Here is a 27,372-nt window from a genome sequence, read left to right as displayed (position 1 = left end):
AACCTGGCCTGAACCCCCAGGTAAGCCCTACTGAAGCTGGTGACCAATGGACATACTACTGTCAACTATAGTCTGGATCCCACTGAAGGCTCAAGATGCAGGAACTGTGATATTCAGAGTCCTCGCTGCTTCATCTGTTGCTGACCATGTTTGGGACAGGTGGAGGCTACATACCCAACAGGCCATAGGGGAAACATCAAAAAGAAAATCTGGGACCCAGCGGATCTGTTGAATTGCTGGCTATTCTGGAGAACTCCCACTGAAGGTAGAGTGGGAGTACACCGGAATGGCAATGAATTTTCAGGGCCATTGCTCACAAGTTGAACAAGAATTCTTTCCTTAAATTTTCACATCTCAGGCGTAGTGAGAAGTTGCACACGGTTAGGGGTTTCTGTAGAATCAGGTCTGTTGCTGTATCTTTCCCCTCTGTGTTGTTCCAAGTATGGACCCCAATCAGGAGCTGATGTGCAAGCGGCAGAGATTTTCTGTGAAAGTAAAAGTGAAATGTTTAATCATTTCTGCCTGATTTTCATTCACCATTAACATCCAACTAGAAAAAAACCCAGATCCAAATCAAATTATCCTGCAGTTTGTTACAGCTCTTATATTGTACCTTAAAATATTTAACCTGTATGTTAATCACCACGTCTAGACTGTAATTTATCAGGCAGTATACTAGCAGTGAGATGCACTGAAGAAACATGTATTATACCTAAAAACAAAAATCACTGTTAATTTACTGCAGCCACTGACATCAATTTAAATAGTGTTATTGAGCCATTAATTTATTCTCACTTGATGAAATGGCTACTACATCTAAATGCTAAAGAACGGTTGTTAGACTGTAGTGTTTAAACAGTAACTGATTATAATTAACACTGATGTATTCCCAGATTGCTCATTCTAGCGACATATTGTACACTGGTTGACACTCTGGGAGCACATTCTCAACATGGGCTACATTGCTTCACGAAGAAGCTCAACCCACGAACCGTACAGCAAACAGGGATGGGCAATAAAATACCAAACATTCCAGCAATTCCCATATGTACAGAACGTTTTAAATTCTGACTGCTCTGAGCCATAATCATGTGTCTCTTACCAGCAAAGTCCTGTTGCAAACAGCAAATTCCATTTACAAAATGCCTTTAATGTAGTAAGCAACATCCTGGGGGTTACCATTGACCAGAAACTGAACTTGACCAGCCACATAAATACTCTAGCTACAAGAGCAGGTCAGAGGCTGTGAATTCTATGGCAAGTAACTCAGCTCCTGTCTCCCCAAAGCCTGTCCACCATCGACAAGGCACAAGTCAGGAGTGTGAAGGAATACTCTCCACTTGCCTGGATGGGTGCAGCTCCAACAGCACTCAAGAAGCTCAACACCATCCAGGACAAAGCAGTCGCTTGATTGGCATGCCATCTACCAGCTTCAACATTTATTCCCTCCATCACTGATGCACAGTGGCAGCAGTGTGTACCATCTACAAGATGCACTGCAGGACCTCACAAGGCTCCTTCGATAGCACCTTCCAAACCAGCGTCCTCTATACCTAGAAGGACAAGGACAGCAGACGCATGGGAACACCTCCAAGCCGCACACCATCCTGACTTGGAAATATATCGCCATTCCTTCAGTGTCGCTGGGTCAAATTCCTGGAACTCCCTTCCTAACAGCACTGTAGGTGTAACTACCACCCATGGACTGCAACGGTTCAAGGAGGCAGCTTACCACCACCTTCGCAAAAGAAATTAGGGTTGGTAATAAATGCTGGCCTAGATAGTGACGTCCACATCCCATGAAAGAATTGGAAAACGATTCAAGGTGCTTAACAAGAGTGCTATCAATTCATATTTTTGACACTGGAACACAGGAGGAAATATCAGGACAGATAACCAAAGTCATTATCAAAGAGGTAGGGTTTTAGGAGCATCTTAAAGGAGGCATCTTAGAGAGGTGAAGAGATTAAAATTTGCCAGAATTGGATAACCACAGAAATCTCAGAGGCTTGTCGGCCTGGAGGCGGTTACTGAGATAGGGAGGGGCAGAACCATTGAAGAATTTGAAACAAGGATGAAGATTTAAAAGTCAAGGCATTGCCAGACCAGGAGCCAATGTAGGTCAGTGAGCCCAGGGTGATAAATGAACACAACTTATTGCCAGTTCCAATTCTTGCAGTGGAGTTTTGGATGAGCTCAAATTTACAGAGGGTGAAAGATAAAGACTTGCCAGGAGAGCAATGTAATTGTTAAGTCTAGAGTTGGCACTTTGTCTATCATGTGTGCTGATGACACCAGGTATATATTTGGTTCTTTATGCTGCCACTATATAGAGACTAACCAGAGTGGTTGTTAGACTGTAGTGTTTAAACATTAATCTTTATTGCATCATAACTATATACACTCATATGAATCATAGAATAGTTATGGCACAGAAGGAGTCAATTCAGCCCATCGTGTCTGCCCTGGCTGACAAAACTAGGCGCCCAATCTAATCCGACTTTCCAGCACCTGGTCCATAGCTTTGCAGGTTACAGCACTTCAGGTGCATGTCCAGGTACCTTTTAAAAGTGTTGAAGGTTTCTGCCTCCACCACCGATCAGGGCAGTGAATTCCAAACACCAACCACCCTCTGGGTGAAAAGGGTTTTCTTCAAGTTCCCTCAAATCCTTCCACCAATCACCTTAAATCTTTGCCCCCTGGTAATTGACCTCTCCGTTAGGGAAAACAGGTCCTTCCTGTCGATCTAGGCCCCTCATAATTTTGTACACCTCAATTAAGTCACCCCTTAGCCTCCTCTGTTCTAAGGAAAACAACCCGAGCCTATCCAATCTTTCCTCATAGCTGCAACTTTCAAACCCTGGCAACATTCCTGTAAATCTCCTCTGTACTCTCTCCAGAGCAATTCTGTCCTTCCTGTAAAGTGCTGACCAGAACTGTACGTAATACTCCAGCTGTGGCCTAACCAGTGTTTTCTACAGTTCCAGCATTACATCCCTGCTTTTGTATTCTATACCTCGGCCAATAAAGGAAAGCATTCTATATACCTTCTTAACCATTCTATCTACCTGTCCTGCCACCTTCAAGGGCCTTTGGACACTCCACACTAGCCTGTGTGTCTCTTTCAAAAGCCACGCTGTACCTGTTCTCGAGTCTCTCCCACATAATCTCTTACCTCATCCTGGTGAGCGATAATTTTTACATTCTCTCAAGATTAACCCTTTGATCCCCTTATACCACATCTCCCCCCAAGTCTTTATCCCAATATATATTTATATACATTCACTTTTTTATTCACATGCTCCCCCATCTCCCCCCCCCCCCAAAAAGTCTGTGACTTCATCGATTCAACCTATCAGGGGGCTTCACAACTTCTTGTTCTTGTCAGATGTGGAAAATTGGTAGTCTTTCTGTGATCCCTTGTGTCTTTACTTGGACGGCCTTCGTTGAGGTTTATAGCATTCGGTGCTTTTTCAATTTTTGGTTCATCATCTGAGTCGTCTAAATCTATGATCAATTGATGTCTTTGATGTAAAGGAGTAAGATTCTTTCTATTTATCCGTATAGAACCTTCTTGAGTTCGTACTAGATAAGATCGCTGTTAATTCTTGTCTTTCTGGAGAATTACCCCTTCTCTATTTTGGTCTTGTACACATGTCTTTTGCCCTTCTGACAACTTTGGCAGGTTCCGTGTACGGTATCTTCTATTATAATTATGGGTCTGTTTGTTTCGATATGACTTTTCTTTGTCTTGTACTTTTTGATAATCCTTGCTTTACAATTCTGGAAGTAATTTCTTGGGTAGAATTAGAAGCTGCGTTAAAAGTTTTGATGGCGCTAATCCGCACAACAATGTCAGTAGTGCTAATTTGAAATCTTGATTTTTCATCAACATAGTTCTAATGGTTCTGACCGCTCGCTCAGCTTTTCTATTTGATAGTGGATGCTTAGGAGAGCTTGTTAGATAACAAATCCACATTCTTCTGCAAAGTGCGTGAGGTAATCATTTGCAAATTTTCGTCCATTATCAGATACTATCTGTTAACGTACACCATGTGTCACGAAATCTTCTTGTAAAACTCTGATGACTGCTTCAGTTGTGGTTGGGTACATCTGCTTAACTTGGATCCATCTTGGGAAGTAATCAACTATAATTAAATAGGATCTTCCCTCAAAGAAGAATAAATCCATTACCAATGGTCTAGTTGGGAATTGGATCCAAATTTTAGGTTCTTTCTGATCTTATCTGTGTACCTGACAATTTTGTTGGATTTGCTTCTTCCCAAGTTCTCTGTCTGTGTAGCACTCCTGTAGGAACTTGCTGCATTTCTCTTTCTCACTCTGGTAGTCTTTGAGTGGCATGGCGGGCTGTGCTGTGTTATGCAGGTTCTCTCTGCATTGTGTGGGCTCTCTGGCGGAATTCAAACTCTCTGCAGTGCTCAGGTCAGGTTGGGAGACACCCCCTCTGTCCTGGCTTCTGGAATCTTCTTGTTTATCTTCAACTTTCTTTGAAATATGAAGGTCAATACAAGCTTTATACTTAAGAGTGAGAACTCCCGATTACTTAGGACATAGTGTTTCAAATATCTGTTTTCACTTATATTGAAGCGTCGCTTGTAACTTCCCCTTTACTTCAAGTACAACATCTCCTGGATTAGGTAACTTAGTTTCTGTTGGTTGAAGAATGTGTGTGGATAGTCACAGCTCTTTATCTGACAGGACCGTCACACTTGCTCCAGTGCCATGATTGAAACTACTGATAATTGACATATACATCTGCTGACCAAAATGTTTGTTTCGGCTTGTTGATCTTGCCCAGAAAATATTTCAATTGGGTTGCTGCAGGAGGTTGCTTCACTTCATTTACCTCTCAATTCTTAAGTACTTTTCCTTCAGAGCTCGAGGTAGCAGAGATTTTTTTCTGCACATCTTACTGAAATGCCCTATTTTTCTGCAATAAAAGCATTCTGCTCTATTAGCAGAACATTGTTCATGCCTGTGGAAGTTTTTGCACCACTGTGCTGGCAGAGGGTTTAAAGGCAGCTTTTTCTCCTCCCCCTGCCACCATCAACCCTCCCCCCCAACGACTACCCCCCCCCCCCCCCCCACCCCCTATTGCCCCAGTGTAGCTGTTTGCCTGGTGCCTGTTGATCAGCCCTCTCGTGAAGGAACTGAGCAGTAACAGTAGGTTTCCTGTACCAAGGTCTTTTCTCACCTCATAAGATTGGTCTGTTATTGCTGCGCCCATTGAAGTAAGAATCACAAGCTTTTAAGACTTCATCAAATGTGGCTGATTTTTCATCAAAACGTTGTCTTGCCATTATATCATCAGCCACAAGATCAATTAAATATAATAATGTATTCACTTGCTCTGTTTGAGATCTGCTGTACAATTTTGGTGCATTTCTATATCTGAGGAACCTTTTCCTCCATAGTTCCCAGTTTTAAGCCTGATTGGATCCCTCATGACTTTTGAAACTCTCTGACACTCCCAAAATTTGATATATTTTTAAAATGTTTATAGACTTTTTAGTGTGTTCCCCCTTTAAGAAGTACTTTTTCTCAGGCTAGCTTGCTTTGACGGAGTGTAACAGGTGCTTGATAGTGTTCCATGTTTGTTTTTTTCTTTCAGCACTTCACTTTATTTATTGACACAGCTGTTCAATAGGCAGTTCAAGGGTTTTCCCCTTTGCTTTTTTGAGATAGAGTTTATGTATCTTCTTCACGCTTGACTGGCTTAATTTTTTTCTCTCTTTCAGCCTGGCTGCATTAATGGAGACTCTGCTGTGTTCGGCAGTTTCCACACTTTTTTTTAACTATCAGACTTTTTTTCTCTCAGTTCACCGCTTTTCAGGGTTTTCCTCTGTTTATTTCTTTCACTCACAGGGAACCTTTAGAAAATTATGTTTTTAAGCTCTTCAAAGGCTTTTTTTTTTAACCAGGATTTCTTGATTGTCAGCACAATGACTCACCCGATCACTTGCTTTTCAGCCACACTTCCGTTCAGCTACTCGTTTTAAAGTTTCTTCTTTGTTGGCCGACGGATAATTTTTGCTTCATATTTTCTCTTCTGGGTATTGGACTTTGATCCCAGTGCTGTCGCCGTATTATATATTTGGTTCTTTATGCTGCCACCATATAGAGTCTAGGCAGAGAGGTTGTTAGACTATAGTATTTAAACGTTAATCTTTATTGTTAATGAAATACAGTCCACACTAGCCCGTGTGTCTCCTTCAAAAGCCACACTGTAACTGTTCTCGAGTCTCTCCTACATAATCTGTTACCTCATCCTGGTTGGTGGTAATCTTTACATTCTCTCAAGATTAACCCTTTGATAGCCTTATACTACAACACCCAACTCTACCTCACCATCACCTCCCTCCACGCCTCCACTGTCTCTAAATTATCAGGCTGCTTGCCAACATCCTTTACTGGATAGGCAGAAATTTCCTCCAATAAAATATTGTGAAGACCAAAGATAATCTGTTCAATCCCTGCCACAACCTCCATTCCCTAGCTATTGTGTCCCTCTCCCTGGCAACTGTCTGAGGCAGAACCAGACTATTCACAACCTTGGTGTCATATTTGACCTCTGCTGAGCTTCCAGCCACATATCCACAACATCAGTAAAACCTCCTATTTCCACCTCCATCACATCCCCAACTCTGCTCCTGCCTCAGCTCATTGACTGCTGAAACCTTCATTCATGCCTTTGCTACCTCTAGACTTGACTATTCTAACTCACTCCAGGCTGGTCTCCACATTCAATCTTTTGTAAATTTGACGTCATCCAAAACTCTGCTGGTTGTGTCCTTACTCATGATAAGTCCTGTTCAACTATCATCTCCGCCGGCACGGACACGACGGGCTGAATGGCCTTCTTCTGTGCTGTAATTTTTCTATGGCTCTATAATTGACTCCTGATTAAGCAATGCCTCAATTTTAAAATTCTCAACCTTGTTTTCAAATTCATACATTGCCTCTCCCCTTTCTATCTCTGTAATCTCCTCCAGCCCCACAACCCTCCGAAATATCTGTGCTCCTCTAATTGTGGCCTCTTGAATATCCCTGATTTTAATTGCCCCACTGTTGGTGGCTGCGCCTTCAGCTGCCTCAGCACTAAGCTCTGGAATTTCCCCCTAAAACTCTCCACCTCTCTTTCTCCTTTTAATACGCTTCTTAAAACCTACCCATTTGACCAAGATTTTTTGCATCTGCCATATTTCTCCTTATGTGGCTCAGAGTCAACTTTTGCTTTCTAAAGCTCCTGTGATGTCCCATCGGACATTTTGTTACATTGAAGATGCTATATAAATACAAGTTGTTGTCGTTGTTGTTGTATATTGAGTGATTGGGAGAACGTCACAGAAATTCCATTCCTAATCCTTAAAAGATATAAAGGTGTTTCCTTACCTGGCACAAGGTGGAGCCCTCAGACTGGGAAACTCTCACAATGGCGACAATGGGGATCCACATAATACAGAAGATTATCATACACCAGCCAAGTGCTATTGCCCAGACAGGGTACTCAACAGGTCCATATGATGGTGGGGAAAATGTTGCTAAGGACCAGATTAAGATTACCTGAATAAAATGAATCCACGAAACAAGATCAGATACAGAGTGAGAAATTACCTGCAGCTTTGTTATTTTCAGTTTAGATCATTAAAAGATGTAACATTTCCTTACTGCCAGCAAACACGGGGAGATAAAAAACCAACACACTCTCCACCACAGCCAGAAGAGCCAATTCCTTTCCCCAATCATCATCTCAAGGTCCTTGATGAATCTGTTTGTACCTGTGAACAACAAGGATGCAGAGAGACACAATCACTTAGTTTGTTCTGTCTTCGTGCAGCTTGTTTACTGTAAAAGTTTATCTCGTACTTGGTGTCACTAATGAGCAGCTTAAATCAGAGAAGGGATCACTCAGGATTTCAAACATGATGAGCAAATTGTTCCTGTCAACAAACTGATAACCCATGAAGATAATTCTGAACACACTGATGGAGAACCTATCCTGATGTTCCATCTGCCTGATAGTTGGGAGAAGCTGGTAACTGACTGAGCCGAATAGCAAACAGCTGTTGAACTCAGGATGATGATGTCTGAGCAACATCCCCATCAGCAATTAAGAGGAAATTGCTGCAGCAAGTTAGACTCCATGGCATGCAGCTGTCTCTCAAGCATGAACAAGGTCAGCACTGGTGAAGGGTCCAGAAGGCTTTGTCTGTCTCATATTGACATCTGGGACCAAATGGAGAAAGATTTTTGACAATTGAGAGAAATTGATATCCATCATTTTCAGATATGAAGGACTATTTACATCACATCACCCAATTCATTTCTCTTCTGTTTTCTGAAAAGACAGGAAGAGCCACACAAATACTTTTTTAATTGAATTATTTTGTTTGTGTTTTTCCTGTTGTACTCACCATAAATCCAGTTTAGACCAATGAGTTCCAGCAGAGGTATTGCAGGGAGAATCCATCCAGCACAGAAATAATCCACTAAATTTAACCAGTAAATCCCAGCCTAAAATTAAATGCAAAATTAGAAAATGTTACATGAGAAAGTCAACATTCTAATATTCAAAAGAAGCAATTAATGTGATGTGTGAAAATTCCTTTTTCTCAACTACAGCACACCCAATTCTAACTTGCTCAATTTTTCCTCATTCCTTTATGTTCTGGAATCAACTGTGTAGTTGAGTTCTGCACCCTTTCAGTGGCTGAATATCCTTTTGGATATAAGGAGACGAAATAGCATGCAGTACTCCAAGTGTGCTCTCATTCTGTAAATATCTCTCTGGATTTATATATTATCCTGTTTCGTGGGAACATTATGCAAATTGTATTAGCGAAAAGCCCATGAAAACCTCCAAGATCTCTCCCTTTCCAATACCTCAACTACATTCCCATTTAACACACACTCCACATCAACCTTCCCTCTGCTGAATCTCACTGCATTACATTTCCCTTTATTAAATGGCATCTGGCATTTTTAGCATCTTGCTGAGTCAAAGTACATTGTCCCTTTATCATAGTTATGTGTATAAATAGAACAGCCAGTTTACAGACCACAGCATAATTATGGATGAGGAAAGCCATTCAATTCATCTTTATTTAACCATTTAGGTTTGCTAACATCCCACCATTGCAGCATCTGTTTGTTTCTTAAATGATTCCAAGGTTTTATCCTCTACTGCTTGATGAGAAAATTAGTTCCACACGTCAATCACTCTTTGTGTGTTGAAGAATCTCCTGATATCAGCTCTAAAATTATCTTTACTAGCTTGAAGCCATGCTCCCTAGTTCCATAGTTTAAGTATTTCTATGATTTTAACATTCTATATTCCTCTATAAAATCAGCTCTCAGATGTCCTATCTCCAGGCTGAAAAGCCCAATTTCTCCAGTCTTTCCTCATAACTCAAAGCCCTGACACTGGAGATCAGCCTTGTGGTCCATCTCATCACAGGCTGTCTATCTCTCTTGCTTGGAAAAACTGGATGTAGTAGTCAAGGTGGGGTCTCAACAGAGCACTGTGAACATACGGATTAGGAGCAGAAGTAGGCCATTCATCCACTTTGAGCCTGCTCCGCCATTTAATAAGATCATGGCTGATCTGATTGTGGCCTCAACTCCACTTTCTTGCCTACCCCCTATACACATTCACTCCCTTGTTTGTCAAGAATTTATCTAACTCTGCTTTAAAAATATTCAATTACCCTACCTCCACCACTCTCTGGGGAAGAAAGTTCATAGGGACTCACAACCCTCTGAGAGAAATAAATTCCCCTTATCTCTGTCTTAAATGGGTGACCTCTTATTTTTCAACAGTGACCCTAGTTCCAGTCTCTCCACAAGGGGAAACATCCTTTCAGCATCCAACTGTCAAGTCCCCTCAGGATCTTATACATTTCAATAAAATCACCTCTCATTCTTCTAAACCCCAATGGATACAGACCCAACCTGTTGAACTTTTCTTCATAAGATAATCCTCTCATCCCATGAATCAATTAAGTGAACCTTCTCTGAACTGCCTCAAACTCATTTATATCCTTTCTTAAATAAGGAGACAGAAACTGTACACAGTACTCCATATGTGGTCTCATCAATACCGTATACAACTGCAGCAAAAGATCCCTACTTTTATATTCCATTCCCCTTGCAATAACCAACATTCTATTTGCCTTCCTAATCACTTGCTGTATCTGCACGCCAACCTTTTGTGATTCATGTAGCAGGACACCCGGATCTCTCTGTAACTCAGAGTTCTTCAATCTCTCTCCATTTAAATAATATGCTGCTTTACTATTCTTCCTGCCAAAGTGGATAAGTTCACATTTTCCCACATTATACTCCATTTGCCAAATTTTTCTCCACTCAATAAACCTATCCATATCCCCTTGTAGACTTCCTAAGTCCTCCTCACAACTTACTTTCCTACCTATCTTTGTGTCATCAGCAAATTTAGCAACCATACCCTCGATCCCAAAAGAACAAAATACTTACCAGCCAACCTATGACTTTCCGATGATTTCACACCTCGAGTTCTGCTCTGTTTTTAAACTCAGTCTCTCTCAATGTGTGAAGTTTGATGATCACCGTCCTCTGTTTTATATTCTACTGTTGTGGCAATGTCGTTGAGCATCCTTTTGAACTTTGTAGCGGTTGATCTCCAGAAGCTCAACACCATCCAGGACAAAGTAGCCCATTTGGTTGGTACCCCATCAACACCTTAAATTTTGACTCTCTCCACCACCAGTACACAGTGGCAGTAGTGTATACCATCTACAAGATGCACCGCAGCAACTGCGCCCCCGTCTATCCCCACACCACATTTCCACATCTGTCTCCCTCTGCCATCTCGCCCCCATCTCTTCCCCATCTCTCCACCACCATCTCTCTCCCCCACCTCTCCCCCCCCTCCCCCATTGTCTTTCCTCACCTTCTGTCTTGCATTCAAGCTTGTTGAAAGCACCTTACAAACCTATGGCCCCTACCATGCTGAAGAAAAAACATAGAAACATAAAAAATAGGAGCAGGAGTAGGCCATTTTGCCCTTCGCGCCTGCTCCGCCTTTCAAAAATGACCATGGTTGATGATCTAATTCAGTACCCTGTTCCCACTTTGTCCCCATATCCCTTGATCCCTTTGGCGTTTAGAAATATATCTATCTCCTTCTTGAATATATTTAATGATTTGGCCTCTACTCCCTTCTGCGGTAGAGAATTCCACAGGTTCACCACCCTTTGAGTGAAGAATTTCTCCTCATCTCGGTTCTAAATGGCATACCCCATATCCTGAGACTGTGACCCCTGACTCTGGACTTCCCAGCCATCGGGAACATCCTCCCTGCATCGAGTCTGTCTAGTCCTGTTGGAATTTTATAGGTTTCTATGAGATCCCCTCTCACTCTTCTAAATTCTAATGAATATAGGCCTAATTGACCCAATCTCTCTTCATACGTCAATCCTGCCATCCCAGGAATCAGCCTAATAAATCTTCTTTGCACCCCCTCCATGGCAAGAACATCCTCCCTCAGATAAGGAGACCAAAACTGCACACAATACTCCAGATATGGTCTCACCAAGGCCCTGTATAAACTGCAGTAAGACATCCTTGCTCCTGTACTCAAATCCTCTTGCAGTGAAGGCCAACATACCATTTGCTTTCCTAACTGCTTGCTGCACCTGAGTGCTTGTTTTCAGCGACTGGTGTACAAGGACACCCAGGTCTCGTTGCGCCTCCCCCTTTCCCAATCTATCACCATTCAGATAACAATCTGCCTTTCTGTTTTTACAACCAAAGTGGATAACCTCACATTTATCCACATTATACTGCATCTGCCATGCATTTGCCCATTCACCCAACCTGTCCAAATCACATTGGACCTCTTTGCATCCTCCTCACAGCTCACATTCCCCCCAGCTTTGTGTCATCTGCAAACTTAGAAATGTTGCATTTAGTTCCCTCACCCAAGTCATTAATATATATTGTGAATGGCTGGGGCCCAAGCACTGATCCCTGCAATACCCCACTAGTCACTGCCTGCACCTGGAAAATGACCCGTTTATTCCAACTGTCTGTTTCCTGTCTGTCAATCAATTCTCAATCCATGCCAGTCTTCTTTGGCCTCCTTGTCTCGAGAGACAATGCATAAGTGCCTGGAGATGATCAGCGGATTGTGAAGCAGCGCCTGAAGTGGCTATAAAGGCCAATTCTAGAGTGACAGTCTCTTCCACAGGTGCTACAGATAAAGTTGGTTGTCAGGGCTGTTACACAGTTGGCTCTCCCCTTGCGCTTCTGTCTTTTCTCCTGCCAACTTCGAAGTCTCTTTGACTCGCCACACTTTAGCCCCGCCTTTTTGGCTGTCCGCCAGCTCTGGCGATCACTGGCAACTGACTCCCACGACTTGTGATCAATGTCACAGGACTTCATGTCGCGTTTGCAGACATCTTTAAAGCGGAGACATGGACGGCTGGTGGGTCTGATACCAGTGACGAGCTTGCTGGACAATGTGCCCTTGGGGATCCTGCCATCTTCCATGCGGTTCACATGGCCAAGCCATCTCAAGCACCGCTAGCTCAGTAGGGTGTATATGCTGGGGTTGTTGGCCGCCTCGAGGACTTCTGTGTTGGAGATATGGTCCTGCCACATGATGCCAAGGATTCTCTGGAGGCAGTGAAGATGGAATGAATTGAGATGTCGCTCTTGGCTGACATACCTTGTCCAGCCCTCACTGCCATAGAGCAAGGTACTGAGGACACAGGCTTGGTACACTCGGACTTTTGTCTTCCGTGTCAGTGCGCCATTTTCCCACACTCTCTTGGCCAGTCTGGACATAGCAGTGGAAACCTTTCCCACGCGCTTGTTGATTCCTGCATCGAGAGACAGGTTACTGGTGATAGTTGAGAATAGGTAGGTGAACTCTTGAATCACTTCCAGAGCGTGGTCGCCGAGATTGATGGATGGAGCATTTCTGACGTCCTGTCCCATGATGTCCATTTTCTTGAGGCTGATGGTTAGGCCAAATTCGTTGCAGGCAGCCGCAAACCTGTCAATGAGTCTCTGCAGACACTCTTCAGTGTGAGATGTTAATGCAGCATCGTCAGCAAAGAAGAGTTCCCTGATGAGGACTTTCCGTACTTTGGTCTTCGCTCTTAGACGGGCAAGGTTGAACAACCTGCCATCTGATCTTGTGTGGAGGAAAATTCCTTCTTCTGAAGACGTGAACGCATGTGAGAGCAGCAGGAAGAAGAAGATCCCAAACAGTGTAGGTGTGAGAACATAGCCCTGTTTCACGCCACTCAGGATGAGAAAGGGGTCTGATGAGGCACCGCTATGTTGAATTGTGCCTTTCATACTGTCATGGAATGAGGTGATGATACTTAGTACCTTTGATGGACATCCGATCTTTTCTAGTAGTCTGAAGAGACCATGTCTGCTGATGAGGTCAAAGGCTTTGGTGAGATCAATGAAAGCAAAGTAGAGGGGCATCTGTTGTTCACGGCATTTCTCCTGTAGAAAGGAAAACGGCATGTCAATGGTGGATCTCTCTGCTCAAAAGCCACACTGTGCCTCAGGGTAGACACGCTCAGCCAGCTTCTGGAGCCTGTTTAAAATGACACGAGCGAAGACCTTCCCCACTATGCTGAGCAGGGAGATTCCATGGTAGTTGTTTCAGTCACCGCGGTCACCCTTGTTCTTATAGAGGGTGATGATATTGGCATCGCGCATGTCCTGAGGTACTGCTCCCTCGTCCCAGCACAGCAAAGCAGTTCGTAGAGTGCTAAAAGTATAGCAGGCTTGGCACTCTTGATTATTTCAGGGGTAATGCCGTCCTTCCCAGGGGCTTTTCCACTGGCTAGAGAATCAATGGCATCACTGAGTTCCGATTTTGTTGGCTGTTCGTCCAGCTCATCCATGACTGGCAGAGACTGGGCTGCATTGACGGCTGTCTCAGTGACAACATTTTCCCTGGAGTACAGTTCTAGGCAGTGCTCCACCCAGCAGTCCATTTGCTTGCGTTGGTCAGTGATTGTGTTCCCTGATTTAGACTTGAGGGGGGCGATCTTCCTGATGGTTGGCCCTAAAGCTCTCTTAATGCCATCATACATTCCTCTGATGTTTCCAGTGTCAGAGGCCAGCTGAATATGTCTGCATAGGAGTTGCCAGTAGTCATTTGTGCAGCACCTGGCAGTTCTTTGTGCAGCGCTTCTGGCTGCTTTAAGTGCTGCGGATGTTAACTCACTGGGGGTTTTCTTGCAGTTCAACAGTGCAATGCGCTTAGCAGCTATGACAGGTTCCAGCTTTTCAAAGTGAGATTTAAACCAATCTGCGTTCTGCTTCACACGTTTGTCATAGGTGGTCATTGCTGAGTCATAGATGGCACCTTTGATGTTTTTTGGGGGGTTTTTTAATTCTTTCATGGGATGTGGGCGTCACTGGCCAGGCCAACATTTATTGCCCATCCCTAATTGCCCTTGAGAAGGTGGTGGTGAGCTGCCTTCTTGAACCGCTGCAGTCCACGTGGGGTAGGTACACCCACAGTGTTGTTAGGAAGGGAGTTCCAGGATTTTGACCCAGCGACAGTGAAGGAACGCCGATATAGTTCCAAGTCAGGATGGTGTGTGACTTGGAGGGGTACTTGTAGGTGGTGATGTTCCCATGTATTTGCTGCCCTCGTCCTTCTAGTTGGTAGAGGTCACGAGTTTGGAAGGTGCTGTCTAAGGAGCCTTGGTGCATTTCTGCAGTGCATCTTGTAGATGGTACACACTGCTGCCACTGTGCGTCGGTGGTAGAGGGAGTGAATGTTTGTAGATGGGGTGCCAATCAAATGGGCTGCTTTGTCCTGGATGGTGTTGAGCTTCTTGAGTGTTGTTGGAGCTGCACCCATCCAGGCAAGTGGAGAGTATTCCATTACACTCCTGACCTGTGCCTTGTAGATGGTGGCCAGGCTTTGGGGAGTCAGGAGGTGAGTTACTCATCTTAGGATTCCCAGCCTCTGACCTGCTCTTGTAGCCATGGTATTCATATGTTCAGTTTCTGGTCAATGGTAGCCCCTAGGATGTTGATAGTGGGGGATTCAGCGATAGTAATGCCGTTGAACGTCAAGGGGAGATGGTTAGATTCTCTCTTGTTGGAGATGGTCATTGCCTGGCATTTGTGTGGCGCGAATGTTACTTGTCACTTATCAGCCCAAGCCTGGATATTGTCCAAGTCTTGTTGCATTTCTACATGGACTGCTTCAGTATTTGAGGAGTCGCGAATGCTGCTGAACATAGTGCAATCATAAGCGAACATCCCCACTTCTGACCTTATGATTGAAGGAAGGTCATTGATGAAGCAGCTGAAGATGGTTGGGCCTAGGACACTACCCTGAGGAACTCCTGCAATGTTGTCCTGGAGCTCAGATGATTGACCTCCACCAACCACAACCATCTTCCTTTGTGTTAGTTATGACTCCAGCCAGCGGAGGGTTTTCCCCCTGATTCCCACTGACCTCATTTTGCTAGGGCTCTTTGATGCCATACTCGGTCAAATGCTGCCTTGATGTCAAAGGCAGTCACTCTCACCTCACCTCTTGAGTTCAGCTCTTTTGTCCATGTTTGTACCAAGGCTGTAATGAGGTCAGGAGCTGAGTGGCCCTGGCGGAACCAAAACTGAGCGTCACTGAGCAGGTTGTTGCTAAGCAAGTGCCACTTGATGGCACTGTTGATGACACCTTCCATCGCTTTACTGATGATTGAGAGTAGACTGATGGGGCGGTAGTTGGCCGGGTTGGATTTGTCCTGCTTTTTGTGTACAGGACATACCTGGGCAATTTTCCACATTGCAGGGTAGATGCCAGTGTTATAGCTGTACTGGAACAGCTTGGCTAGGGGTGCGGCAAGTTCTGGAGCACAGGTCTTCAGTACTATTGCCAGAATATTGTCAGGGCCCATAGCTTTTGCAGTATCCAGTGCCTTCAGTCGTTTGTTACTATCACATGGAGTGATTCGAATTGGCTGAAGTCTGGCATCTGTGATGCTGGGGACTTCAGGAGGAGGCCGAGATGGATCATCAACCCGGCACTTCTGGCTGATGATTGTTGCAAATGCTTCAGCCATATCTTTCGCACTGATGTGCTGGGCTCCCCCATCATTGAGGATGGGGATATTTGTGGAGCCACCTCCTCCAGTTAGTTGTTTAATTGTCCACCACCATTCACGGCTGGATGTGGCAGGACTGCAGAGCTTAGATATGATCCATTGGTTATGGGATCGCTTAGCTCTGTCTATCGCATGCTGCTTACACAGTTTGGCATGCAAGTAGTCCTGGGTTGTAGCTTCACCAGGTTGACACCTCATTTTGAGGTGTGCCTGGTGCTGCTCCTGGCATGCCCTCCTGCACTCTTCATTGAACCAGGGTTGGTCTCCTGGCTTGATGGTAATGGTGGAGTGGGGGATATGCCGGGCCATGAGGTTACAGATTGTGGTTGAGTACAATTCTGCTGCTGCTGATGGCCCACAGCGCCTCATGGATGCCCAGTTTTGCATTGCTAGATCTGTTTGAAATCTATCCCATTTAGCATGGTGATCGTGCCACACAACATGAAGGACGATATCCTCAATGTGAAGGCGGGACTTCGTCTCTACAAGGACTGTGCGGTGGTCACTCCTACCAATACTGTCATGGACAGATGCATCTGCGGCAGGCAGATTGGTGGGGACAAGGTTAAGTATGTTCTTCCCTCGTGTTGGTTCCCCCACCACCTGCCGCAGACCCAGTCTAGCAGCTATGTCCTTTAGGACTCGGCCAGCTCGGTCAGTAGTGGTGCTACCGAGTCACTCTTGGTGCTGGACATTGAAGTCCCCCACCCAGAGTACATTTTGTGCCCTTGCCACCCTCAGAACTTCCTCCAAGTGGTGTTCAACATGGAGGAGTACTGTGTCATCAGCTGAGGGAGGGCGGTAAGTGGTAATCAGTAGGCGGTTACCTTGGCCATGTTTGACCTGATGTCATGAGACTTCATGGGGTCCAGAGTCGATGTTGAGGACTCCCAAGGCAACCCCCTCCCCACTGTATACCACTGTGCCACCACCTCTGCTGGGTCTGTCCTGCCGGTGGGACAGCACGTACCCGGGGATGGTGATGGCAGTGTCTGGGACATTGTAAGGTATGATGCCGTGATTATGACTATGGCAGTCTGTTGCTTGACTAGTCTGTGGGACAGCTTTCCTAACTTTGGTACAAGCCCCCAGATGTTAGTAAGGAGGACTTTGCAGGGTCGACAGGGCTGGGTTTGCCGTTGTCGTTTCCGGTGCTTAGGTCGATGCCGGATGGTCCGTCCGGTTTCCTTCCTTTTTATAGACTTTATAGCGGTTAGATACAACTGAGTGGCTTGCTAGGCCATTTCAGAGGGCATGTAAGAGTCAACCATATTGCTGTGGGTCTGGAGTCACATGTAGGCCAGACCAGGTAAGGACAGCAGATTTCCTTCCCTAAAGGACATTAGTGAACCAGATGGGTTTTTACAACAATCGACAATGGTTTCATGGCCATCATTAGACTAGTTTTAATTCCAGATTTATTAATTAAATTCAAATTCCACCTTCTGCTGTGGTGGGATTCGAACCCATGGCTCCAGAACCCTGGGTCTCTGGGTTACTAGTCCAGTGATAATACCACTACGCCACCGCCTACCCTCTTGCGCCCACTTGGTCTCTGCATCCCCTGTAAGAGTGTGTTTTTCAAGTGAATTTAGCAACTTATGTAACTGCTGTGGATAAGAAGTTCTGCTGGTGTTGATGCGCAGGCAGCCCTTCTGCTTGGAGTGATGCAGCTTCTTGCTGCACACCAGGGAGTGGTCGGTGTCGCAGTCCGCTCTGTGGAAGCTGTGTGTGATTTGAATGCTGTTTAAAGAGGCTCAGCTTGTGACGATGGGGTCCAGCTGGTGCCAACGACGTGATCTTGGGTGCCTCCAAGAAACCTGGTGACAGGGTTTGGTATGAAAGAACGAGTTGGTGATGCAGAGGTTGTGATAGGTACACAACTCCAGCAGTCTCAATCCATGCCAATATATTACCCCCAACCCCCAATTTTGCACACTAACCTCCAATGTGGGACCTTATCAAAAGCCTTCTGAAAATCCAAATACACCACATCCACTGGTTCTCCCTTATCTATTCTACTAGCTACATCCTCAAAAACTCCAGTAGTTTTGTTAAAAAGGCACCTGGCGTATGTGAACACCACCACCTGAATATTTCCCTCCAGGTCACATCCCACATGACTTGGAACCATTTCTTCATTGTTGCTGGACCAAAATCCTGAAACTCCCTCCCTAACAGTATTCCCTGCACCATATGGACTGTCGTAGTTCAAGAAGGTGGCTCACCACTGTATTCTCAAGGGCAATTAGGGATAGGCAATAAATGCTGGCCTTGCCAGTGATGTCCACATTCGATGAACAAATCATAAAATCTACATTGATTGGACGTGTTTAGCATTGAATCGACTATGATTCCTGAGTCTTCCTCCGTTTCTTTCTAAGCTAGTTTGACACCATTCATGAAGTATGTCTGCCACCCACTTTCAACTCCAGTCTTTGATGCCTCCATCACATTGATATTATTTTATTATCAAGTTTACCTCAACTACAATGCCTTTTACCAGGTCACTCTTTGCAATGAACATAATGTAAATTTGTTTCACAGAATGTTAACAAAGCTGAGTTGTATCTCTTTAACCAGGCTCTGTATTTAGTAACAGCAGATGGGGAAGGGTCAGTCAGTCCCACACCATCACTGCACAATATTAAACAAATGGAAAACACCAGGTCCTTCTTTATTACTTCATCCTGTGAAACTTATCAACTTTTCGATTTATAACCAGCACCACATATGGAAACATAACAAACTATTTAAGGACAACATACCTGTGTTACATACAGAAGGCCCAGGAAATAAAATAACAAGCAAACAATAGTTGTCAGATAAATGCGCTTTGATCGTAGAACCTTAGGGCGCTGGTCCAGCAAGGTTGTTATAATTGTTTCTGAAGAAAGAAAATGATAATTGAGTTCAGTAATTAATTTAACAGTTCCAGAGAAACCAACCACTGGAGTGTCCAACACCCTGCAGACCAGAGGAGCAGATTCGGACAAATCCTCTATCCATGGGCAGTGTATAATGAGACAAATGGAGCAGGGCTGGAATCAACACCGGGAAGAATATCTGAAGGGTCACCGTCTGGTCAGTGGGCCGATGTGTTCCCGTTTCTGGCTGATCTAGAAGGAGGCGGGCAAGCAACATAAGCAACTACCCACCCTGCAGCAGTGGGTAGTCAATTAATGGCAATTAATTGGCCACTTTGGGCTAAATGGAGATGCCATGAGGATCTTACTGGTGGCAGACAGGCTCCACGCTACCTGGGAAACTCGGCAGGTCCCCTAGGTGCCCTCCTGGCAGCAGTCCAGGGGTCAGTGAATCCTCCTTTATTTATCCCCCTCACCCCCCGCCCCTGACTGGAACTATTTAAGGCACAGGGCCACAGCTATAGTTGCAGGCCATCCTGTGGAAGTGGTCCCACTCCACAATTATGGCCTGTCAGCTATGGCCATAAATAATTTTAATAATTTCAAGGTTTAATGAAACTGCACTCCTGCAAGCAAGTCAAGAGTATTCCATTACATTCCTGGTTTGTGTCTTGAAGATAGTGGAAAGGCTTTGAGGAATCAGATGGTGAGTTACTCGACACAGAATTCCCAGCCTCTGACCTGCTGTTATAGCCACAGTATTTATATGGCTGCTGCAGTTCAGTTTCTGGTCAACTGACAACCTCAGATCATTGATGGTGGAGATTCAGTGATAGTAATGCCACTGAATATCAAGGGAAGGTAGTTGGATTCTCTCTTATTGGAGATGGTTATTGCCTGGTACTTGTGTGGCACGAATGTGTCACTTAGCAGCCCAAGTCTGAATGTTGTCCAGGATTTGTTGTACGTGGGGAATGGACTGCTTCAGTATCTGTGGAGTTGCAAATAGTACTGAATGCTATGCAATCATCAGTGAACATACCTACTTCAGACCTTATGTTGGAGGGAAGTTCATCGGTGAAAAAGCTGCAGATAATTGAGCCTAGGACACTACCCTGAAGAACTCCTACAGCTGTCCTTGACGATTGGCCTCCAACAACCACAGCCATCTTCAATGGTGCTCAGTATGATTCCCATTAACTTCAATTTTGCTCGGGCTCCTTGATGCCAAGTTCAGTCAAGTGCTGCCTTGATGTCAACCTCACCTCTTGAATCCAGCTCTTTCGTCCAAGTTTGGATCAAGGCTGTAGTGAGATCTGGAGCTAAGTGGCCCTGATAGAACCCAAACTAAGCATCAGTAAGCAGGTTCCAGTTGACTAAGAGACCCCTTGACAGCCCCTTTTGGTGATGATTGAGAGTAGATTGATGGTGTGATAATTGGCTGGATTGGATTCATCCTGCTTTTTGAGGACAGGACATACCTGGACAATGTTGCACATTGTTGGGTGGATGTCAGTGTTGTAGTTATACTGGAACAACTTGGTTAGAGGCATGCCTAGTTCTGGAACACAAGACTTCAGCACTACAGCCAGGATGTTTTTGGGGCCCATAGCCTTTGATGCGATCAGCCATTTCTTGATACCAAGTCAATTATGTGTAGTGAATTGAATTAATAGAAGCCTGCCATATGTGAGGGTAGGAATCTCAGAAGGAGGCTAAGATAGATCATCCATTTCTAGAGCATGCTGCTTCCACTGATAAGCATGAATATGGTCCTATGTTGTAGGTTGGCACCTCATTTTTAAGTATGTTGTGTGCCCCTCCTGACATGCTCTTCTAAACTGCTCCTTGAACCAGGTTGGTCCCCTGATTGATGGTAAGGGTAGAGGGAAGGATATACTGGGCCATGAGGTTCAAGATTTTGTAACACATTTTTACTGCTGCTGATGGCCCAAAGGGCCTCATGAATGCCCAGTTTTGAGCTGCTTGATCTGCTCTCAATCTATCACATTTAGTACAGTGGCAGTGCCACACAACACATGAAGGGTGTCCTCAGTGTGAAGATGGAATTTGATCTCCACAAGTACTGTATGGTGGTCACTTCTACCAATACTGTCTTGGACAGATGCATCTGTGAAAAATAGATGGTGGCGACAAGGTCAAGTAGGTTCTTCCCTCGTGCTGGTTCTCTCACCTCCTGCCGCAGGCCCAGTCTGGCAGCTATGTCCTTCAGGACCCAGCCAGTACTGGTGTTACTGAACCACTATTGCTGTACATTGGTAGGAACATTGAAGACCCCCTGCTATGCCCTTGCTACCTGTAGTGCTTCTTCCAAGTGGTGTTCAATGTGGAGGAATTTTGATTCATCAGCTGAGGGAAGGCGGTCGGTCATAATCAGCAAATGCTTTCCTTGCCCATGTTTGATCTGATGCCATGAGCCTTCACGGAGTCCAGAGTAAATGTTGTGGACTCGTGAGGGCCTGACTGTATACCACTATGCCATCATCTCTGGTGGATCTGTCCTGCTGTGGGACAGGACATACTCAAGGATGAATCTGGGACATTGGCAGTAAGATATAATTCTGTCAGTATGACTATGTCAGGCTGTTGCTCCACTCGTCTGTGGGACAGCTCTCCAAATTTGTCCACAAGCCCCCAGATGTTAGTCAGGAGAACTTTACTGGTTTGACTGAGCAGGGTGTGCCTTTGTCATTTCTGGTGCCTTGGTCGATGCTGGGTGGTCTGTCCGGTTTTATTCTTCTTATCATAGCGATTAAATACAACTGAGTGGCTTGCTAGGCCATTCAAGAGGGTAGTTAAGACTCAACCAAATTGCTGTGGGTCTGGAGTCACATGTAGGCCAGACCTGATGACAGATTTCCTTCCCTAAAGGACATTAATGAACCAGATGGGTTTTTACAACAATCCAATTGTTTCATGGTCATTATATCTGAGACTATTTTTATTCCAGATTTAATTAACTGACTGTAATTTCCCAGCTGCCAAGGTGAGATTTGAACTCATGTCTCTGGATCATTTGTCCTGGTCTCTGGATTACCATCCAGTAACATAGCCACTATTTGACACTTCCTCAATGCATTTTACCTAATCCCATCACAACACAAAAGCAAAATACTGTGGATGGTGAAAACCTGAAACAGAAAATACTGGAAATACTCAGCAGGTTACCTAATCCCATTCCTGTTACTTTAGGCTGCGGGAACTTTTCAGGATGTACCGCAAACTATATAATTATTATCCTCAGGCACATAGTGCTGCAGTACCTGGGCACAAGCTGAGAAATATGAAACATTTACCTGGATGTTCCTATAATGCAGCTGTTAACTTTAAATCAAACAGGTTGATGCTGTATTAAGACAGCAAGTAGAAAATTGCCACAAAAAAATCATTCAGTGTTCATCCACTAACATCGCCAACAGTAATTTCTCACCCTACGGTATAAACATAATAATTTAGATAACTTCCTTTCATAAAAGTGGAAAGCGAATGCTTAAATTAATGTCATTCTTACCTATAGCTGCAAGCTGACTGTCAAGTCCCAGAGTGATCAGCATGAAGAAAAATAAAATGGACCATAAAGGTGCCCATGGCAACAGTGCAAGAGCCTCTGGGTAGGCAATGAAAACCAAACTGAAACCTAAACAGTGGATACAATTAAAATGAAGCAATTTATGCTGCTTACAATAGTCATAGGCTGCAACATCTGCCTTCGTAATGCCACTGGTGCTAGCGGAAGCCCAAAATTCAAAAAAGGTCAGCCGGATAGCTAGCAGCCACTTGTGGCGTGGCCCAAATGGCGCACACTGGCTGTCAGGGCGCTAGTGTGGGCATGCCTTGCACACGCCCGAAGTATACAGAATGGGCAGGTTTTGACAGAAAAGGTTTCTAACACTGATTTGGCGCATGATCTGCCAAATGGACCTCGCAGGTTACTGAGTTGGATGATCAGCCATGATCATAATGAATGGCGGGAGCAGGCTCAAAGGGCCGAATGGCCTAATTTTGTTCCTATTTTCTATGTTTCTATGTTAATGCTCTCTCTTAATCACTCTCAGATAAACATATATTCTGCTACACAAGGCCCTCCCTCTCATGCTATTTTTTAAGGCTAACCTTGCAACCTGCAGGTGAGGTGCATTTGACTTTCCTTTGCTGGTGCAGAGTTAGTGGAAAATGAAAGGACAGCGTTGAGTGTTAATGGATGTGTAACGCAAAATGTTTGGATTTACAAGCGAGTGGCGTTGGATTTTGACAAGAAGGCCTGTCAAGAGAAAGCCTACTTCAGTAATGAAGGCTAGAGTTGCAGTACCTGTTAGGTTGCAGCTTGACTTGAGATGGAGCACAGGCAATAGAGAGAGGAATCTGTGTATGGCAGGGGAAGGAAGAGTAGAGCTCTCAATAGAAGAATGCACCCACTAAGGATATTCAGGGAGAACTTCTCCTTACTCCACCTCAGCAAGGAGCAGTATCTGAGACTCCTACGTTTCACCAAGGAGATGGTGACTGAACTGTGTAATCTTCTACAATCTGACCTGCAGCCACACAGTAGAGTGAGGACAGTGCTGCCAGTGGCTATAAAGGTCCCTGTGGCCCTACGTTTCAATGCCAGTGGATCCTCCAGGTGGGAGCAGATGATATTAGCAAGATTCCACAGTTTTCCATCTACCATTGATTGGGGACGTGACATAGGCCTTGTACATAGGAGAAGGGATTTCATCATCTTCTCACTTAACAGAGAGAAGCAGGAGGAGCAAGCACATGGCTTTTACAGGCTTGTAGGATTCCCAATGGTATAGGGTGTAATCGACTGCATGCACATGGCTCTACACGCCCTACATGTTAATAGAGAGATGTACATCGACCGCCAGGGCTATCACTCAATGAAGGTACAGTTGGTAAGCAACCATGCCCAAAATATACTTTCGGTTAATGCCCAGGCATCAGCATACCAGCCATCTCTGACCCATCACCAAGACCCAGAGTCTAGCTGCTGGGTGGCAAGATATAACTGCTCTACAGCTGGCTCATGAATCACCTCTGCCACCCAACCATGTGACGACATTGTGCCTACAATGAAAGCCATGCAGTCATCTGGAACATAGAGGAGCAAACCATTGGCATCCTAAAGCACCAGTTTCACTGCCTGGACCACTCTGGGGGAGCTCACCAGTAATCTCTGGAGCATGTCTGCAAATCATGGTGGGCTGCTGCATCATCCACAACTTGCTACCAGAACCTCAGAGAACCCGAACTTGGGAGAAGGAGCAAGAGGACGAGGAACAGGAGGAGGAAGGAGAGGAAGGATGGAGGCATTTGTTCCCCTTCACTCTGGATGGTCTGTCCACGAGCAGATACTCAGACCTTTGTTCTCTTGCAATGTAATCCCCACATCACAGTTGCACCACAATAGCCCACCTTTCAATCCATCTGCTCCAGACTATCACAGTGTCCTCTTAGCCAAAATTCTGAAATATAACCCGCCAACAAAAAAACCATTCCATTACAACCTTATCCAGCAACAATTCCAGTAATACATACAAAACTGAACTTTCCTTTAGTGCATTCCCTTAGTGCCTTTCTCGTGGGTGCCCTTTGCCTGGTTACCCTTCTTCTCCATCATTCCTCTGTTTCTTTCTCAATCCTTAAATCTCATTGATGGGATAAATTGTTGGTCCCGCCATTCACTAAGGTCTCAGATGCCATGTTGCCCTCATTATCAGCTTGCAATTCCAATGAACTTTGGTGTAAAAATGTGAGCTTTAGGGTGCATAATGTAGTCTAACTAACAATGCCATGGTCCAACAACATCCAGCCCAATAAATTTAACTATGCAGGTACCTGATTGTGCAACCTCTGAAACAGGCTTGTCTTGTACATGAGCCATGTGTCCAAGGATAGAGAAGATGACAAATCCAGCAAACACACTCGTAGCGCAATTAATAACACAGACAATGATGGTATCTGTGTAACAGTTGTTGTGGAATTTATTGTAGGATGACAGTGTTATTAAACTGCCCCAACTCACTCCAAGAGAATAGAAAATTTGTGCTGCAGCATCTTTCCAGACCTGGTAAATAGAAAGTAGAATTAGTCAGCAGTGGGAGAATTTACATGAATTCATTCAACAGATAAAATTACATTAGCCATTAGGAACATGAGATAGGTTAGTCCCACAGCTCAATGTTGAGCAGACTGAATGAAGTTCCCTCCGATAAATATTGTTTCCCCTAAACAGTAGGGCATCATTCTGCCCCACTGTCTGCAACTTGCTGCCAAATTCCCTCCAGGAGCTTCAATCCTTTCCACTGGCAGCCATGTTTTCTTGTGAGTGTCTTGATTCTTTACTTGCAGCATGTACACTGACACCCAGTGGCTTCCATTCTTTTCTTGAAAGCAGCAACCACACTATTCATCCAATATCTAAAGACAAGAAAGTCCCACCAATATATCAATAAAAATCTTGCCACAACTTGTATTGTCCACTGTGAAGCCACATGAAGCATAATGGACATAACAGGAGTCAAATTGGATTGTGTAAAAATTGGGTAAATGATTTAAATGGAAATCAAAATGGGAAGGGATGTAAAACAGGCTGCCGATTTAATATCAACCATTTTACACCATCACACAAAGTTGAAGGTCCAATATCTGCTGTCTGCATAATGGCGAGGCTAATAGCATTCCCTGTAATTCATACGCAAATCCCATAGCAACTTCAGATTAAATGCAGAAATCCAAAACAAAAGCAAAATACTACGGATGCTGGAAATCGGAAGAGAAACAGAAAATGCTGGAAACACTCAGCAGGTTGGGCAGCATCCAAGGGGAGAAAAACAGGTCAGAATTTTCTAGGCTGCTTGGTGATGGGCTGGGAGGTGGGAAGGCTTGCAAAATTTTGTTTCGGCAGACCAGGGGACTGCTGGGTAAGTGAAAACCTATATATTTGGGCAGTTTAAAATAACTTACCTTTTGGCCAGCAGCTTTTTCGGAAGCAGAGATAGTGCGAGCGAGTGATCAGCTGGGAAGTCAGTTTCAGCTTAAAGTAGATTACCTTTTATTTCGGCGGACCAGGGGACTGCTGGGTAAGTGAAAACCTATATATTTGGGCAGTTTAAAATAACTTACCTTTTGGCCAGCAGCTTTTTCGGAAGCAGAGATAGTGCGAGCGAGTGATCAGCTGGGAAGTCAGTTTCAGCTTAAAGTAGATTACCTTTTGTTTCGGCGGACCAGGGGACTGCTGGGTAAGTGAAAACCTATATATTTGGGCAGTTTAAAATAACTTACCTTTTGGCCAGCAGCTTTTTCGGAAGCAGAGATAGTGCGAGCGAGTGATCAGCTGGGAAGTCAGTTTCAGCTTAAAGTAGATTACCTTTTGTTTCGGCGGACCAGGGGACTGCTGGGTAAGTGAAAACCTATATATTTGGGCAGTTTAAAATAACTTACCTTTTGGCCAGCAGCTTTTTCGGAAGCAGAGATAGTGCGAGCGAGTGATCAGCTGGGAAGTCAGTTTCAGCTTAAAGTAGATTACCTTTTGTTTCGGCGGACCAGGGGACTGCTGGGTAAGTGAAAACCTATATATTTGGGCAGTTTAAAATAACTTACCTTTTGGCCAGCAGCTTTTTCGGAAGCAGAGATAGTGCGAGCGAGTGATCAGCTGGGAAGTCAGTTTCAGCTTAAAGTAGATTACCTTTTGTTTCGGCGGACCAGGGGACTGCTGGGTAAGTGAAAACCTATATATTTGGGCAGTTTAAAATAACTTACCTTTTGGCCAGCAGCTTTTTCGGAAGCAGAGATAGTGCGAGCGAGTGATCAGCTGGGAAGTCAGTTTCAGCTTAAAGTAGATTACCTTTTGTTTCGGCGGACCAGGGGACTGCTGGGTAAGTGAAAACCTATATATTTGGGCAGTTTAAAATAACTTACCTTTTGGCCAGCAGCTTTTTCGGAAGCAGAGATAGTGCGAGCGAGTGATCAGCTGGGAAGTCAGTTTCAGCTTAAAGTAGATTACCTTTTGTTTCGGCGGACCAGGGGACTGCTGGGTAAGTGAAAACCTATATATTTGGGCAGTTTAAAATAACTTACCTTTTGGCCAGCAGCTTTTTCGGAAGCAGAGATAGTGCGAGCGAGTGATCAGCTGGGAAGTCAGTTTCAGCTTAAAGTAGATTACCTTTTGTTTCGGCGGACCAGGGGACTGCTGGGTAAGTGAAAACCTATATATTTGGGCAGTTTAAAATAACTTACCTTTTGGCCAGCAGCTTTTTCGGAAGCAGAGATAGTGCGAGCGAGTGATCAGCTGGGAAGTCAGTTTCAGCTTAAAGTAGATTACCTTT

The 27,372-nt window shown here is 44.6% G+C and overlaps 1 protein-coding gene across 1 annotated transcript in view; it reads right to left on the bottom strand.

Annotated features, from left to right (window-relative positions):
* Positions 1-347: 347 nt before the first annotated feature.
* The window catches only part of LOC137377445 (sodium- and chloride-dependent neutral and basic amino acid transporter B(0+)-like), a 200,356-nt gene continuing 173,331 nt past the window's right edge, over positions 348-27,372 (bottom strand). Inside the window, exons 8-14 of the mRNA XM_068047023.1 lie at positions 24,884-25,112; positions 22,557-22,682; positions 18,926-19,044; positions 8,436-8,535; positions 7,690-7,799; positions 7,414-7,584; positions 348-485 (exon numbers count right to left, since the gene is read on the bottom strand). Coding sequence (XP_067903124.1) covers positions 348-485; positions 7,414-7,584; positions 7,690-7,799; positions 8,436-8,535; positions 18,926-19,044; positions 22,557-22,682; positions 24,884-25,112 — 993 coding nt within the window. The remainder of the gene's footprint in view (positions 486-7,413; positions 7,585-7,689; positions 7,800-8,435; positions 8,536-18,925; positions 19,045-22,556; positions 22,683-24,883; positions 25,113-27,372) is intronic.

This window comes from Heterodontus francisci, chromosome 15 (assembly GCF_036365525.1).
Source record: "Heterodontus francisci isolate sHetFra1 chromosome 15, sHetFra1.hap1, whole genome shotgun sequence".
NCBI classification, from domain to species: Eukaryota; Metazoa; Chordata; class Chondrichthyes; order Heterodontiformes; family Heterodontidae; genus Heterodontus; species Heterodontus francisci.
Note: the sequence above shows the minus strand (reverse complement) of the source record. Positions and strands in the feature narration are given on the sequence as shown.